The following is a 14,551-nucleotide window of genomic DNA, read 5'->3' as shown; positions in this document are numbered from 1 at the left end:
CACCTGGCTCAGCTCATACAAATGGTCAAAACAGTTCAAAACAAGACGGCTAATTGACAATCTGTTGTCAAAGAGACATGTCTGAGACGCACACAAACACACAGAAGTTTCAGTTATACTAATCCCCTGTGAGGGGAATATTCCCACAGCAATAACTGCTGTCCAATTCTGCAGCTGCAGAAACAGACACACACTCTCTCTCTCTCTTTCTCTCATACACACTGACATAAGTATATACAGCTAATACCTCATACTTAACTAAACATCTAATGACATTAAATCAAAAACTATTTCTTAAAAAACAAAACATCCTGTGTGAGAAGTGATATGTGCTCACAGGGAGAGAGAGTCTTTCATATATAGCATCTGACATGACAAGTGCTCACTGATCACTTCAACCTAAATCATATAGCAGTCCACTCATTATTAGCATACTCACTTTGCATACTCACACAGTTTAGTACTTACAGCTCACAACTGCAAAACTCTCAAAACACTGAACACCACAAAACAAAGTGTGCAGATTTTACACTATACACCAGAATCTACGAATTTGCTTCTACAGATTAAAGCTTTCACATCAACTAAATCTACTAACAACACTATGTGTCAACAACAAACTATGACAACACTCCACATGAGGAGTGTAACGGTACGTATATTTGTCCCGATCAGTCATGGTATGGACGTGACAGTTCAGTGCATGGTCGTATGGAAAATATGCGGTAGCCTGTATACAAATGGGGTTGTTCTATCAGACTGAATCGCAATGCAGATTTCAGTGCCTCATTTCAGTGCCATTTAAATGCCTGAATGCCTGTCGATTGAAATGATTTAAGAGTTCATTAAACTGATAAACGGCATCCTCTAAAAACACAAACTAACTGTCATGAGTTGTTCTTAACACAGAGCACATGAACCCTAAATATGTTTGGTCACAAAAACCGTTACTGTCCATCGTCAAGGTATTGCAAGTTCATGTTTTACAGCTGAAAACTTCAAACGCCAGTGCTGTTCTTGAAGACAACCCAATAAATTCATTCAGTGAATCAGCGCGCGGTATTCAGGTCAGGTGACACAACATGCCGGAGAAAGCAAATATGATAATATTTCTGCAAGAGAATTTCTGAAGTCTGAAGCTGGAGTATGAAGAATATGAAGAATTCCTACACAAAATTTATTTTGCTGTTATTCTTACTGTAACTGTTATTTAGCATTAAATTATTGTAGTTGGGTTAAGTTTTATTCATTATGTGAATTTCTCATATAAATCTGTTAAATGTTTTGTACTTATTCATATGTAAAGCCGTTCTTTAATGTCGACCTTCGTTTTGTGCCTTTTTATTTTTTTAAGTATCGGCACCAGGCCCGTTTTAAAAGTATCGCTTTAGCACCAGTATCGGAAAAAACCCAAACGATACCAAACCCAATGTGCAAAAATTGATGATGAACATAACGCGAAAGCAAATTTCATACGCGCGAGCCTCTCATCTCACTCTCTCACCATTGGTCTGTTCTCTTCCCTCTCAGATTTGGGATCTGTTGTGGTGCAGACATGTGAGGACATAACTTTTCAAAGATCTTATGTACTTGTTTACCGGTACGTTGTTGTAAGAAGCAAATTTCATTTCTTAACGAACAACAGATGGCAATGCTGGCTGTCAACAGCCTACGATTGGCTACACGCTGCTGTATGCAGCCATGTGCAGTTGTGACATCACAAACAAGCAGAACTCAGAACGGGCTGTAGAAAGCTTTGTTTTCTTCACATAGATTGTGCGACTGTAGGAGGAGAAAGCATGTTTTCATACTTTGACAATGTTTCCATAGCACATTCATCTCAGCGAATTAGAAAGGGCAAGGAAAATCGTAGTTTCCCTTAAATGTACTACAGGCTGCACCTACTACCTTAGCAGGGACTCTTACACACACCAGGTGGAACAAACTGTACCTTGCACTACTGCCTGTTCGAAATAAAAGAAAGAAACCGAGGCCTTATGCATTTGGGGGTTTTTGTTACTTTTTTCCCGTTGTACCAAACTCGTACCAAACCGTGGGGTGGACCGAACCATGACTTCTGTGTACTGTTACACCCCTACTCTACACACTAAACCAGTGATACCCAAAGCCAGTCCTCGGGGCCCACTGTCCTGCACGTCTTTGGTTTAACTCTTCATTATCACAGTTAACTGAGCTAATCAAGGGCTCGATGATTAATTGATCAGTGGAATCAGGTGTGTCAGTCCTGAGTTAAAACAAAGATGTACAGGACAGGGGGCCCCCAGGACTGGAGCTGAGAAACACTGCACTAAACCACACACCCCAAACTATGACAACACTCTACACACTAAACCACACTAGGGGTGTAACGGTACACGTATTTGTACTGTACCATTAGCGTTCGGTACAGGACGTTTGGGTTTGGCATGTGCAGTGCGAGTGAACACAGTCTAGCTTTAACCACTCATGTTACGTGCATAACTTTGTTATGCTCTGGTGGTCAGTCGACCGAAATGTTAGTGAATAAAGTGATACTTGACAAGGTACAGTGTGCCCTCTCCTACATTTCTGTATGCAAACTAAAACTAAAAACTCAGTTTCCTCTCCAACCCCATAACGGAGCCGTAACTTAGCAACAGAATTAGCACGTGTTCAGTGATGCAGCCTGGTGAGTATGTCCACCGCAAAGCCAGAGCTTCATTATTATTTATTTCATAACCTTCAGAAACACTTTACGTTTTGTTTGTAGGCTGCAGCTGACTTTTCTTTTAATATATAATACCTAGATGTGGGTATGTTTTTTACGAAAGAAAGGTGTGTGCCTTTATGTGCACTCCTTATGTGATCAGGAAATTATGGCCAGTTTGCCACTGTTTACAAGTTTGTACAAGTTCATATGTTCACAAGTTAAATTCATAACAAATGAAAAGAAATTTCATGCTTTGCGTGTCTTTTTTTCCACTGTACTGAAAACGTGCTGAACTGTGACTTTAACGTACCGTTACACCAAACTATGACAACACTCCACACACTAAAACACACACCCCAAACTATGACAACACTCCACACACTAAAACACACACCCCAAACTATGACAACACTCCACACACTAAAACACACACCCCAAACTATGACAACACTCCACACACTAAAACACACACCCCAAACTATGACAACACTCCACACACTAAAACACACACCCCAAACTATGACAACACTCCACACACTAAAACACACACCCCAAACTATGACAACACTCCACACACTAAAACACACACCCCAAACTATGACAACACTCCACACACTAAAACACACACCCCAAACTATGACAACACTCCACACACTAAAACACACACCCCAAACTATGACAACACTCCACACACTAAAACACACACCCCAAACTATGACAACACTCCACACACTAAAACACACACCCCAAACTATGACAACACTCCACACACTAAAACACACACCCCAAACTATGACAACACTCCACACACTAAAACACACACCCCAAACTATGACAACACTCCACACACTAAAACACACACCCCAAACTACGACAATACATTACACACTAAACCACAAACACCAAACTACAACAATACTCCACACACACCAAACTATGACAATACTCCATGTGCTAAATTCTTCTCACACGACAGTCAGTGAAGCTGGAATGTCACAGCGCTGATTTGGTTTATGTAAAGCTGATTGAGGACACACCTTTCCCACTTCTCCCAGAGCCTCCCAATCTGTTTCTGCTGGACTTGGAGCCGCCGCGTGAATCTTTCTCCCGGATAAACCGCTGTACCTCATCCAGTGACAGTTTCTGGAGTACCACCACGGGATTGGCCGACTTTCCCAAATCTTTTTCCAACTCAATCCGCTCTAACCTCACCTGTGGCTGTCTCCACTCATCCCCCACGGCACCCTCTTCCCCCACCTCCCTGTCCTTCCTGATTTTGGGAATGACAAAGTTTTTTAATGTCCCTGTTTGTTCCCCGCCAGCGTAGGGGGGCCGCTGATCTTCATAATGATGCCTGGCGTCATGCTGGAGTGCCCGGGGAGTGGCACCTTCCTGCGGTTCTTCAGGCCAGTGTTGGGCATCAGAGGCGGGTACAGGTGCAGCAGTGCAGTGATCGAGGTGCCCGTCTGCACGCCCGGCCTGCTGCAGGTCGATGCTAACCATAAGGGCTGGGCGGTTGGCATTACCCGCTGAACTGGCTTGCTGAGGTGTCAGTCTGTGCCCAGCGTTGGCACCACCAATGCCACTGGAAGCACACAGGCCAGAGCTGGCAGTGCCACCTGTGCCAGGCTCCAAAGGAAGAGAGTCCTGCTTGCGCTTCTTCAGAGGCTTATCTAAGAGAGAGCAAGAGAGAGAGAGAGAGATAAAGAGAAGTAGAGCGAGAAAGAGAGAGAGATAAAGATAAAGAGAGGTAGAAAGAGGGAAAGGGAGAGAGAGAGAGAGAGAGAGAGAGAGAGATAAAGATAAAGAGAGGTAGAGAGAGGGAAAGGGAGAGAGAGAGAGAGAGAGAGATAAAGATAAAGAGAGGTAGAAAGAGGGAAAGGGAGAGAGAGAGAGAGATAAAGATAAAGAGAGGTAGAGAGAGGGAAAGGGAGAGAGAGAGAGAGAGAGAGAGAGATAAAGATAAAGAGAGGTAGAGAGAGGGAAAGGGAGAGAGAGAGAGAGAGAGAGAGAGAGAGATAAAGATAAAGAGAGGTAGAGAGAGGGAAAGGGAGAGAGAGGGAGAGAGAGAGAGAGATAAAGAGAGGTAGAGAGAGGGAAAGGGAGAGAGAGAGAGAGAGAGAGAGAGAGGTAGAGAGAGGGACTGGTGGGTGGGGGCAAAGGCAGAGGGAGAAATAAAGAGAGTGTATGCATGTTGTACCTTTATCCTGCACCTCTTTACGCTCTGTATCCATGGCAGCCTCACTCTCCATGCTCTCTATGGCAGCCAGGGCCTCCACCAGCTCCCCCTCTGGGTCTGAGGTGGCGTAGACACTGGACAGATCCACATCTGAGGGTTTGACCCGTGACAGACGCAGGGTCAGCCGCGTCGAGTCTTTGCCAGGGGAGCCAACGATGTCGTACATGGCCGACTTCTCCACCTGCTCTTTCTCTCCCTCGCCAATTTTGACGTTCCTCTGGTTTTTCTGCTCAGCGGCGTTCAGGAGGAGGTCAGGGGGAACGTCGCGGGGAGTGGGAGGTGTGTACGGAGGAGAGGAGTGAAGCATGTGAGAGGTATGGGAGGAGGAGAAATTCCTCATCGGGTCCTGAAAAAGTTTACAGATCAGACGCATGGTACAGAGATATACAAACATGGCCATTCTGCTAGTGTAGCTGCTCCACCAATGGCTATCACACAACTATAGTAGATTATCTCACAGTTAACTGAGCTATAGAAGATTATCTCACAGTTAACTGAGCTATAGAAGATTATCTCACAGTTAACTGAGCTATAGAAGATTATCTCACAGTTAACTGAGCTATAGAAGATTATCTCACAGTTAACTGGGCTATAGAAGATTATCTCACAGTTAACTGAGCTATAGTAGATTATCTCAGTTAACTGAGCTATAGTAGAATGTCTCACAGTTAATTAGGGTTGGGAACCAAAACTCCAAATTAGAGTTCCAAATTAGAACTGAATCCAAAACCGGGTACCCATAAAAAAAAGACTGAATTTTGGTTCTGCTTATCGGTTCCTAAACGCCATAACCCTTTATTTTTGCAAACAAAGGCTACATATCTGCAAGGACGTACGTAGCTATCTGCCAGGACCTGTCTGCATGCTGCATCAACACAACAGCATGTCCTTTTGTTTAGATGCAAGCTGACATGCATGGTTAACTTTACAACAGTGAGAAAGATGGGCCATGGTTAATGGTCAAAAGTACACCGGAGTATTAGGGCCACACTGAGGAACAATAATTCTGAGATTTCGAGATTAAGGTCGTAATATTATGAGAGTAAAATTGTAATTGAAGAAAAAAAGTCATAATATTAGGAGAATAAAGTTGTAACGAGAATAAAGTCATAATATTTCAAGAAAAGAATAAAGTCATAATTTTACAGAAAAAGAAATCATAATAAAACCATAAGATTTCAAGAAACATAATTTTCAGGAAAATATATTACCAGCAACCCAACAAAACGGGCAAGAGGACAGACAATGGCAGCCTGAGCCTGTTTCTGCAACTGCTGTTTGTCTTTTCAAAGTTCTGATACTTATGATAATGTGGTGCTGATGTGTCAAAAGATTAAGTATTTCGTTATTTGTGAAACTTATACTAATGCATAACTTCTCAAGATGCCCCAGGTTCCTCATTTCAGTGCAGGTAGCAGGCTGCTCTTCTGATATTTCCCCTCTAAAATAAGACGTAGCTTAAAAGTATGACTACATTCTCGTAATACAATGACTTTCTCGTAAAATTACGAGTTTATGCTTGTAATATTACACATTTAATCTCATAATAAAAAGGTCATAATATTACAAGGATAGTCGTAATATTGTGACTTCATTCTCGTGATATTATAACCTTTTTCTCAAAATCTGAGATTCTTTCCTCAATAGGGCCCTAATACCATGTCGTACAAAAGCGTGGCTTCGCATCAGGAAAAAAAAAAAGACAGCGAGGCAGAGTGCAACGCATGAGGGAAGCTGCCAGGCAGGTTGCACATCGGTTAAAATTACGTCTGGACAAGGTGTTTATTTGTTGATGGTGGGGATAGCGTGTGATGTCCTTGACTAGTGAAATATAGAACAAATAAAGATGCATGTGTTTTTCACCAGCAGCAGTGGTCTCTCCTAATTAACTGACAATTAGTTTAACTGCTCTAGAATGATCTTGATCTATTATTTGAGGGTTTTTTTTTAATGCACATGTCTGTGGATTATATGTTGTTGTTATATTTAGCAAGCACTAGTAAATAATAAACGCTACTTTGTGAAAGTTAAGTTAATGATTAAAAGAATAAAAATATTTTTTCTTTAAACATTTGACCTCTTTTTTTACCATTTTGGAAATGAAATGGGGAATTAATAAGAACCAGAACCAGTAAGCAGAATCAGAACCAGAATTGATCAAATTCAAACGATACACAACCCTACAGTTAACACAGCTATAGTAGAATATCTCACAGTGAACACAGCTGTAGTTGGATATCTCACAGTTAACTAGGGTTGGGTATCGTTTCAATTTTACCAATTCTGATTCCGCTCATCAAATCCGGTTCTTATTGAATCTCGGTTCCGATTCCGATAATTTTTGGAGAGAAAAAAAAGAACAAATGTTTCAAGAACGAAAATTAGCCTACCTTCATTCTTGGCACATTTAGGCTATAATCAGTAAACTATCAATTTGCTTCCTCCCTTGCGCGAAATATCCTTACTGCAGGTGTAGCATTTTGCTGTCGTTATCTTTTTTAGTGAAGCTAAGCCAAACCTTCGAGCGTTTGCTGTGGTCAGCCATGGTGCAGCATGTAAACAGAAGTGTCTCTCCTAACATGCTTTGGTGACGCACTGCGTGACAAATGACACGGCGTTATGTCTGCACAGCAGGTCCTGGCAAATAAGTGAACCTTTTATGGACTGTAAAACACTCGCGGCATTTCACCTGGGAGCACGACTGAAGTTAGGAACTGAAATGCACGTGTCTTATTGAATCTGCGGTTCTTGGAAATTTGGAGCTGGTTCCAACTTGGAACCAGTTCTTGATACCCAACCCAACAGTTAACACAATATCTCACAGTTAACACAGCTATCGTAGATTATCTCACAATTAACATGCCTTACAACAGCTAACCTGTCCAATGGCTGATGTACAGCTAAAACTGTATCAAAGCCAACAACTCTAATTGTACAATATCTTCATGATTTGAGTGGCAGAAGGTGTTGAGTCTTAATGAAATAAATCAACCTTAATGTTAAAATCAAAATTTCCATTATGAAATTAAACCGTATTCATCCGAATGCAACGAAATCTGACCAACACTACAGAACACTGCTGCCCTGACCCCGGTGAGAAAAACTGCTTTGGTTTAATCAGTACAGGCCCTGAATTAAGACTGTGTGTGTGTGTGTGTGTGTGTGTGTGTATCCTACCTTGCGCTCATGTACAGTTGTCATTCCACAGGGAATAGCAGGGCTCGGTACAGAAACTGTAACAGGCCAGACACAGTCATTACTAAAGCATCAGTTCATAGTCACTGGCTGTCCAAACACTACCAAAGGGTTTTCACCTCACTAGTGCATGGACCCATGTTACCTTACATTTTAAACACTGCCTGAATGATTCAAATTGTTCTACTAATTAATATGTCAGTCTTCAACTTTTTGGCTGAAATAAAAGGGGAAAAGAGGAACGCAGAAGAAAAAGTGACATGTGGAAAGTGTGTGTGTGTGTGCGTGTGTGTGAGACCTTGTGGTAGCTGAGCGTGCTGTCCATAGCTGGATGAGTGAGGGTACTGTCTGTACCCTGCGGGGCTCTGGGGTGTGTATGGACTGGGCACAGGACTGTTCTGTTGTTGCTGTGGGTGTAGAAATCGGCCACCCGAGCTGGGCTGGGCAGGCATGGGGAACCGACTGCAAACAGCAGCACAGAGGAAGACAGACAGGTTAGACATTACAACACCATTACAACACACATAAGTATCCACCTAATGTTACCTACAACACACAGTGATCAATAAGTAACATAGCAGGTATTGACTGATCCTGGCAGATCGATCAAACTAACACCAGTGTGTAAAGCTGCACCTTCAGTAAGCGTCTATGTGTTACCTACTGCTCTGCCTACTTCACCTCCTGCTGCATTCCCAGTAAAAACAAAGAGGCCAGAATGCAAAGAAGGCTCTAATTTCTTTTCTGCTCTGTAATGGGGATTAATTATACTGTGTGTGTTCAGACTCACCCAGAGGGGCTGGGCTTTAAATATACTGTGTGTGTTCAGACTCACCCAGAGGGGCTGGGCTTTAATTATACTGTGTGTGTTCAGACTCACCCAGAGGGGCTGGGCTTTAATTATACTGTGTGTGTTCAGACTCACCCAGAGGGGCTGGGCTTTAATTATACTGTGTGTGTTCAGACTCACCCAGAGGGGCTGGGCTTTAATTATACTGTGTGTGTTCAGACTCACCCAGAGGGGCTGGGCTTTAATTATACTGTGTGTGTTCAGACTCACCCAGAGGGGCTGGGCTTTAAATATACTGTGTGTGTTCAGACTCACCCAGAGGGGCTGGGGATTAATTATACTGTGTGTGTTCAGACTCACCCAGAGGGGCTGGGCTTTAAATATACTGTGTGTGTTCAGACTCACCCAGAGGGGCTGGGCTTTAATTATACTGTGTGTGTTCAGACTCACCCAGAGGGGCTGGGGGACATGGAAGCTGGGTAATTTGCTGAGGCTGGACTGTCTTCCATGGAATTAGAGAGGATTTTGTAGGGCTGGCCTATTGGCTGCTGAGAGATACCTGAGCAATAAAATACACAGACAACACTGTTAGATGACTCAGGAGAGTGGAAACAAAAGCATGTTCAGGAAAAGCCACATCGATGTGCCTGAGATATCAAACGTGTGACCTAGAGCCTGCAACACTGGTGAAGGATGACTGTGGATCAGTCTGGATATGATGTGTGTGTGTGTGTGTGTGTGTGTGTGGTCTGTGTGTCTTACCTCCCTGTGGGGTGAACTGGCCCGGCGTGCTCTTCTCCCTGAAGATATTGGGGTTTCTGGAAAGCAGCAGCTGCAGCAACACAGGGACATCTCCCTCCAGATCATCACTACCAAGACTGTCCTTCAGCTCTCTGACAGCACACACCATATTACACAGCAGCATTCATTGGACACAGGACGAGAGAGACAGAGAGAGAGAGAGAGAGAGAGAGAGAGAGGGGAAAAGAAAAAAGAAAGTCATAGATTAGAGGTCAGAGATGAATAAAGAGAAAAAGTTAAATTCGACAGAGATGAATTTGTGACAGCAGGAGCTGATGATAGACTGTTTTACATGTGTTCGGTGGAAACCTGGCTGAGGCCTGTGGCTAACTGGGAGACCAGTCCCTCGTCGGTGCAGGCCAGCAGGCAGCCAACTTCCTCTGCGATCCGCCCATTAAACAGCAAACTCTTGGTGGTAGTACCAGGTAGGGGAGAAGGCAAGGGTAGCTGGTTCAACACTACACACACACACACACACACACACACAAATGGAATTACATCAGAAGTACATGTCACTCAACCACTCTTATCATTGAAAGACAGGACTGTGTGTGTCTAAGAATATGTGTGTGCGTGTGTTAGAGTTTCTGTGACTGTGTGAGAATGTTTGCATGTGTAGGGGTATTTCAGAATGTGTGTGTGCGTGTGTTAGTGTATGTAACTGTGAGAATGTTTGCATGTGTAGGGGTATTTGGGAACGTATTAGTGCATGTGAATGTGTGAGAATGTGGGTGTGTGTTAGTGTCCGTGAGAATGTGTTAGTATGTTAGTGTCCGTGAGAATGTGGGGGTGTGTTAGTGTACATGAGAATGTGGGGGTGTGTTGGTGTACATGAGAATGTGGGGGTGTGTTGGTGTCAATGAGAATGTGGGTGTGTGTTAGTGTCCGTGAGAATGTGGGTGTGTGTTAGTGTATGTGAGAATGTGGGTGTGTGTTAGTGTATGTGAGAATGTGGGGGTGTGTTGGTGTATGTGAGAATGTGGGGGTGTGTTGGTGTATGTGAGAATGTGGGGGTGTGTTGGTGTATGTGAGAATGTGGGGGTGTGTTGGTGTATGTGAGAATGTGGGGGTGTGTAAGAGTGTGTATGGCTATATGAGAATGTGTGTGTGCATGTATTACAGTGTATGTGATTGTGTGAGAGAGAGAGTATGTGTGTATTAGAGTGTATGTGATTGTGTGAAAATGTGTCTGTGTGGTGGTGTTAGAGTGTATGTGATTTTGTGAGAAACAGTGTGTGTGTGTGTGTGTTAGAGTGTATGCTTGGGCGTAAAGTGTGTGTTTATATGTTAGAGTGTATGTGTGACTGTGTTGTGTGTGTGTGTGTGTGACTGTGTGAAAATGTGTCTGCGTGCGTGTGTTAAGGTCTATGTGAGAATGCGCGTGTGTGTGTGTGTGTGTGACTGTTTGAAAATGTGTCTGCGTGCGTGTGTTAAGGTCTATGTGAGAATGTGCACGCGTGTGTGTGTTAAGGTCTATGTGAGAATGTGTCTGCGTGCGTGTGTTAAGGTCTATGTGAGAATGTGCGCGCGTGTGTGTACGTACAGTCGGTGAGGCCTGCGATCCCAGCCAGGGTGGTGATGGGAACATGAGGCATGTCCCCATTCATACTGCAGGTGAGACAGGGCCAGACGGCAGTGCACACAGTTACTCACATATGCCAGCACCTCCAGCCCCCCCTCACATAGCGCCCTCTATAGGAAAGAGGAAAAAACAGTCAGGATGACTAGAGGTCTTGTTACACAGACTCTAAAACTGCCTTGGGTTTAAGGAGGAGATGCATGAGCAGCTGGGGGCTGACACAGCAGGTAAGGACCAGGGCTGGCTGCTAGTATGAAGGAGCTTACAAATGGACATGGTTCCATCACACCGATTCATCCCTGTCCACATCGTGCATCTTACGCACTACACAAACAATCCCGTCCCCAATGCTATTTAGAACAGCTACCATCGAGGGACACGCCCACAAACAGCACACACCCTTCAGTGGTTGGTACAGGGACACACCCCCTGTTTCACATGCACAAGCTGACTCCACCCTTTCTCTCTCTCCACCCCTAGGGCACATGGAACACAGAAGACAAGTGATGCTGGCCCCACACACAAAGGAACAGATGCAAGGAGCAGAGCACTCTCTCTCTTTCTGCCTGTGGCACAAACTGCTCTAAGGTTCACACAGGAACCTTAATCAGACCCACCAGATCAGGTCTGTTTTCAGGTCTAATAGGGCGTATGTCAGTGGACAAGAACTTTGGAGTTACAGCTCCATCAAGTGCAAACCGATGTCTGCATCACCTCTAAGGAGGGAGAGCAGAGGAAATCGCTGCAGAGAGCACTACTTGGAAGAGGATTGACAAAAAATAATCAGTCCCTGATTAGAATCTGTTTGCAATTGCACATTTGGTGACCATGTGTAAGGCAGTCATAGTAAAAGCCGTGTACTGACAGCTAACTCAGCCGCTTTGAGATGGAAAATTGTAGTTAGCATGACTGCAGACATGAATGATGTTGAAACGGGTATTGAGACTATTCAAATGTTACTCTCCTCTGACCGTGTCGTGTGTATTGTGGAGTCGTGCTCAGATAAAGTTCGGTAGAGCTCCATTTTGCTGACTGTGGTATGCAGGCAGGCCGGTCTGAAACGTGCGGACGGGGCAGCGAGAGGCAGCAGTCTGAGATTACGGAAGGGGAGGCCTATTCAGGGGCGCCGCGGGTTCTAATGGTCGTTTTAAAATGCAAAAGATCTTCCGTGAGTCTGCTGGATTCTGTCTCTGGCCTGTTCGATTAAGGACAAACTTTCTAAACATTCTTGCGGTGTAGTTGTGTCCGCTCAAAACATGCAAAAAATAAACCTGGGCGTCTAAAACACAAACCCCTTTGAATTTCCCTATCATGTGAAACACTTCCCTGTATACCAGTCCTAAACACCATTTAAACGTGAAAAACACATCCACGTATATCTCTGACAGCGCCAGCACGATATTTAATAAACTTGTGCGTACTGTATCAGAAATATGACTTATGGAACTACCGTGATCCTACAGCAGCACTGAACAACAATATAAAGAGAAGCAACGGAGCCGTGGTGTCTTATGGTACTTCATATAAAGTTTGGGGCGTTTTATTAAGTTTACTTGTCTGTATCATATCTAAGATGGAAACGATTCAGTCAAGCAATTTATGTCGCTAATAAGATTAAAAGTAACGTTGGATCAACGAATTCTGGTTCTCGCTAATTTAAATTGGTGGCAAACTGGTGTGAGATAAATTATAACGTAGATAATCAACGAGGTTCTTCATTTGTCTAGCACGGTATCAGCTAGTAGGCAAGGACAATTTGTTCACATTCAAGACATTTTTGAGCTAAGGAATGACACTCGATTGACTTGCTCGCTAGCTAAACTTAGCTTATAACTAACTAGCCAATATACGCGGCTCTTTTTAACGTTAAGTGAGTTAGTTGGCTACATTATATCATTTGAAATGCATCGTACTACAGTGACTTAATTTTGGTAACAAATAAAGATTCTCAAGAATATAGTGAGATTTCCTCCGGTACCAAGCCAGCAACCACTGCTATAGCTACAGTTCGTCTAATACGGTCGGCTGATAACCATACATTAGTTAGCTTGGTAGCAACCTACGAACATTTCCCATTCCTAGTCTCATCAGATAAAAAGTTTATTTCTTCATCCTCTACTTTCAATGGCGATTTGAAAGTCAGACAATTACCGGCTATTTGTCCTTTTAAAAGTTTAGACAATAGTTTAGGTAACTATGTGTTTCCTGTCCAAAATAAAGTCGTTTGTGTTGTGTTAGTTATCTGCTTGGCCCCCGTCTCTCGCAAAACGTTCAGAGTCCTCGGGCTCGACTGCGCGAGACTGCCGCGGTCACGAAGCTTTGTAACGGACAAAATTGCTAGCTAGCTAGGCTAGGCTAGTTATAGCGATAGGGTCAGTCTTCACTGAAATTTCATCGCAAAATATTAAACCTAGTACCCAAAATATGTGAAGCCAGGACGATTTCGTGTACAAAACGACAGATATTACTGCATTATGCGTTAATATTTACCTTAGGTGGGTAACTTGAAAGAATAAGGAGTGTTGTTTGGCTGTGAGGCTCCTCTGTGTGTAGTCTCTGGCTCCCTCTCTCTGCTATAAAAGGCGCTTGCATAGAAAACTCCGGGCAAAGCTTGTTAGCTAAGCTAGCTAGTTATGTGGCTAATAACATCAAACCTACACTGTCTGGGTGGGGGAGGTTCGCTCTCACCTCGTCACAAGACAAAATATACACTACATCTTAACAGTACATAAAGGCACGTTTCGCTTTGACCCCTTAATTTTTATGGAGTAAACAGACAAAAATGGAAAGTGTTGTAAAGTCGAACCTGTGGCCAAGCTTTGGTATTACATACAGACACTGCCTAGCATCTTTCTCACTTGTGGTACTGATAATTTAGAACTGGTTCGGCCGGAAGTGCTGCGTTACTACAATATAACTGATGTCTACTGGCGCGCAAACTAATTAAGGATCAAGGGTATTCACTATGTACAATTGTGTAATGTTAGTTCTAACAGAAAAAGGAGTAAACGAGCAATATATGTACTTAGTTTTAAAAGATCAACACGATGATTAAAAATGTTTCACATTTCCTAATGCCTTTTCTTTTCTTTCTTTCTTTCTTTCTTTCTTTCTTTCTTTCTTTCTTTCTTTCTTTCTTTCTTTTTTTCTTTCTTTTTTTTCACAGTTTTAAGAATGTGAGTGTTTTGCTTCGTAGCAAACGGCAAGTTCTTTAGTCTACTAACACTGAAACAAACTGTTTTGTTTGTTTCTGATTCT

General features: G+C 43.2%; 1 protein-coding gene across 1 annotated transcript in view; it reads right to left on the bottom strand.

Annotated features, from left to right (window-relative positions):
• Positions 1-13,851, bottom strand: part of nipbla (NIPBL cohesin loading factor a) — a 43,788-nt gene extending 29,937 nt beyond the window's left edge. Inside the window, exons 1-9 of the mRNA XM_030791239.1 lie at positions 13,784-13,851; positions 11,258-11,406; positions 10,007-10,172; positions 9,676-9,806; positions 9,364-9,472; positions 8,422-8,585; positions 8,106-8,161; positions 4,890-5,274; positions 3,727-4,362 (exon numbers count right to left, since the gene is read on the bottom strand). Of these exons, the coding sequence (XP_030647099.1) occupies positions 3,727-4,362; positions 4,890-5,274; positions 8,106-8,161; positions 8,422-8,585; positions 9,364-9,472; positions 9,676-9,806; positions 10,007-10,172; positions 11,258-11,321 (1,711 nt within the window). The 5' untranslated portion in view covers positions 11,322-11,406; positions 13,784-13,851. The remainder of the gene's footprint in view (positions 1-3,726; positions 4,363-4,889; positions 5,275-8,105; positions 8,162-8,421; positions 8,586-9,363; positions 9,473-9,675; positions 9,807-10,006; positions 10,173-11,257; positions 11,407-13,783) is intronic.
• Positions 13,852-14,551: the final 700 nt, after the last annotated feature.

This window comes from Chanos chanos, chromosome 14 (genome assembly GCF_902362185.1).
Source record: "Chanos chanos chromosome 14, fChaCha1.1, whole genome shotgun sequence".
In the NCBI taxonomy this organism is placed as follows: Eukaryota; Metazoa; Chordata; class Actinopteri; order Gonorynchiformes; family Chanidae; genus Chanos; species Chanos chanos.
The sequence above is the reverse complement of the archived record's forward strand: the minus strand, read 5'-3'. Positions and strand labels throughout refer to the sequence as shown.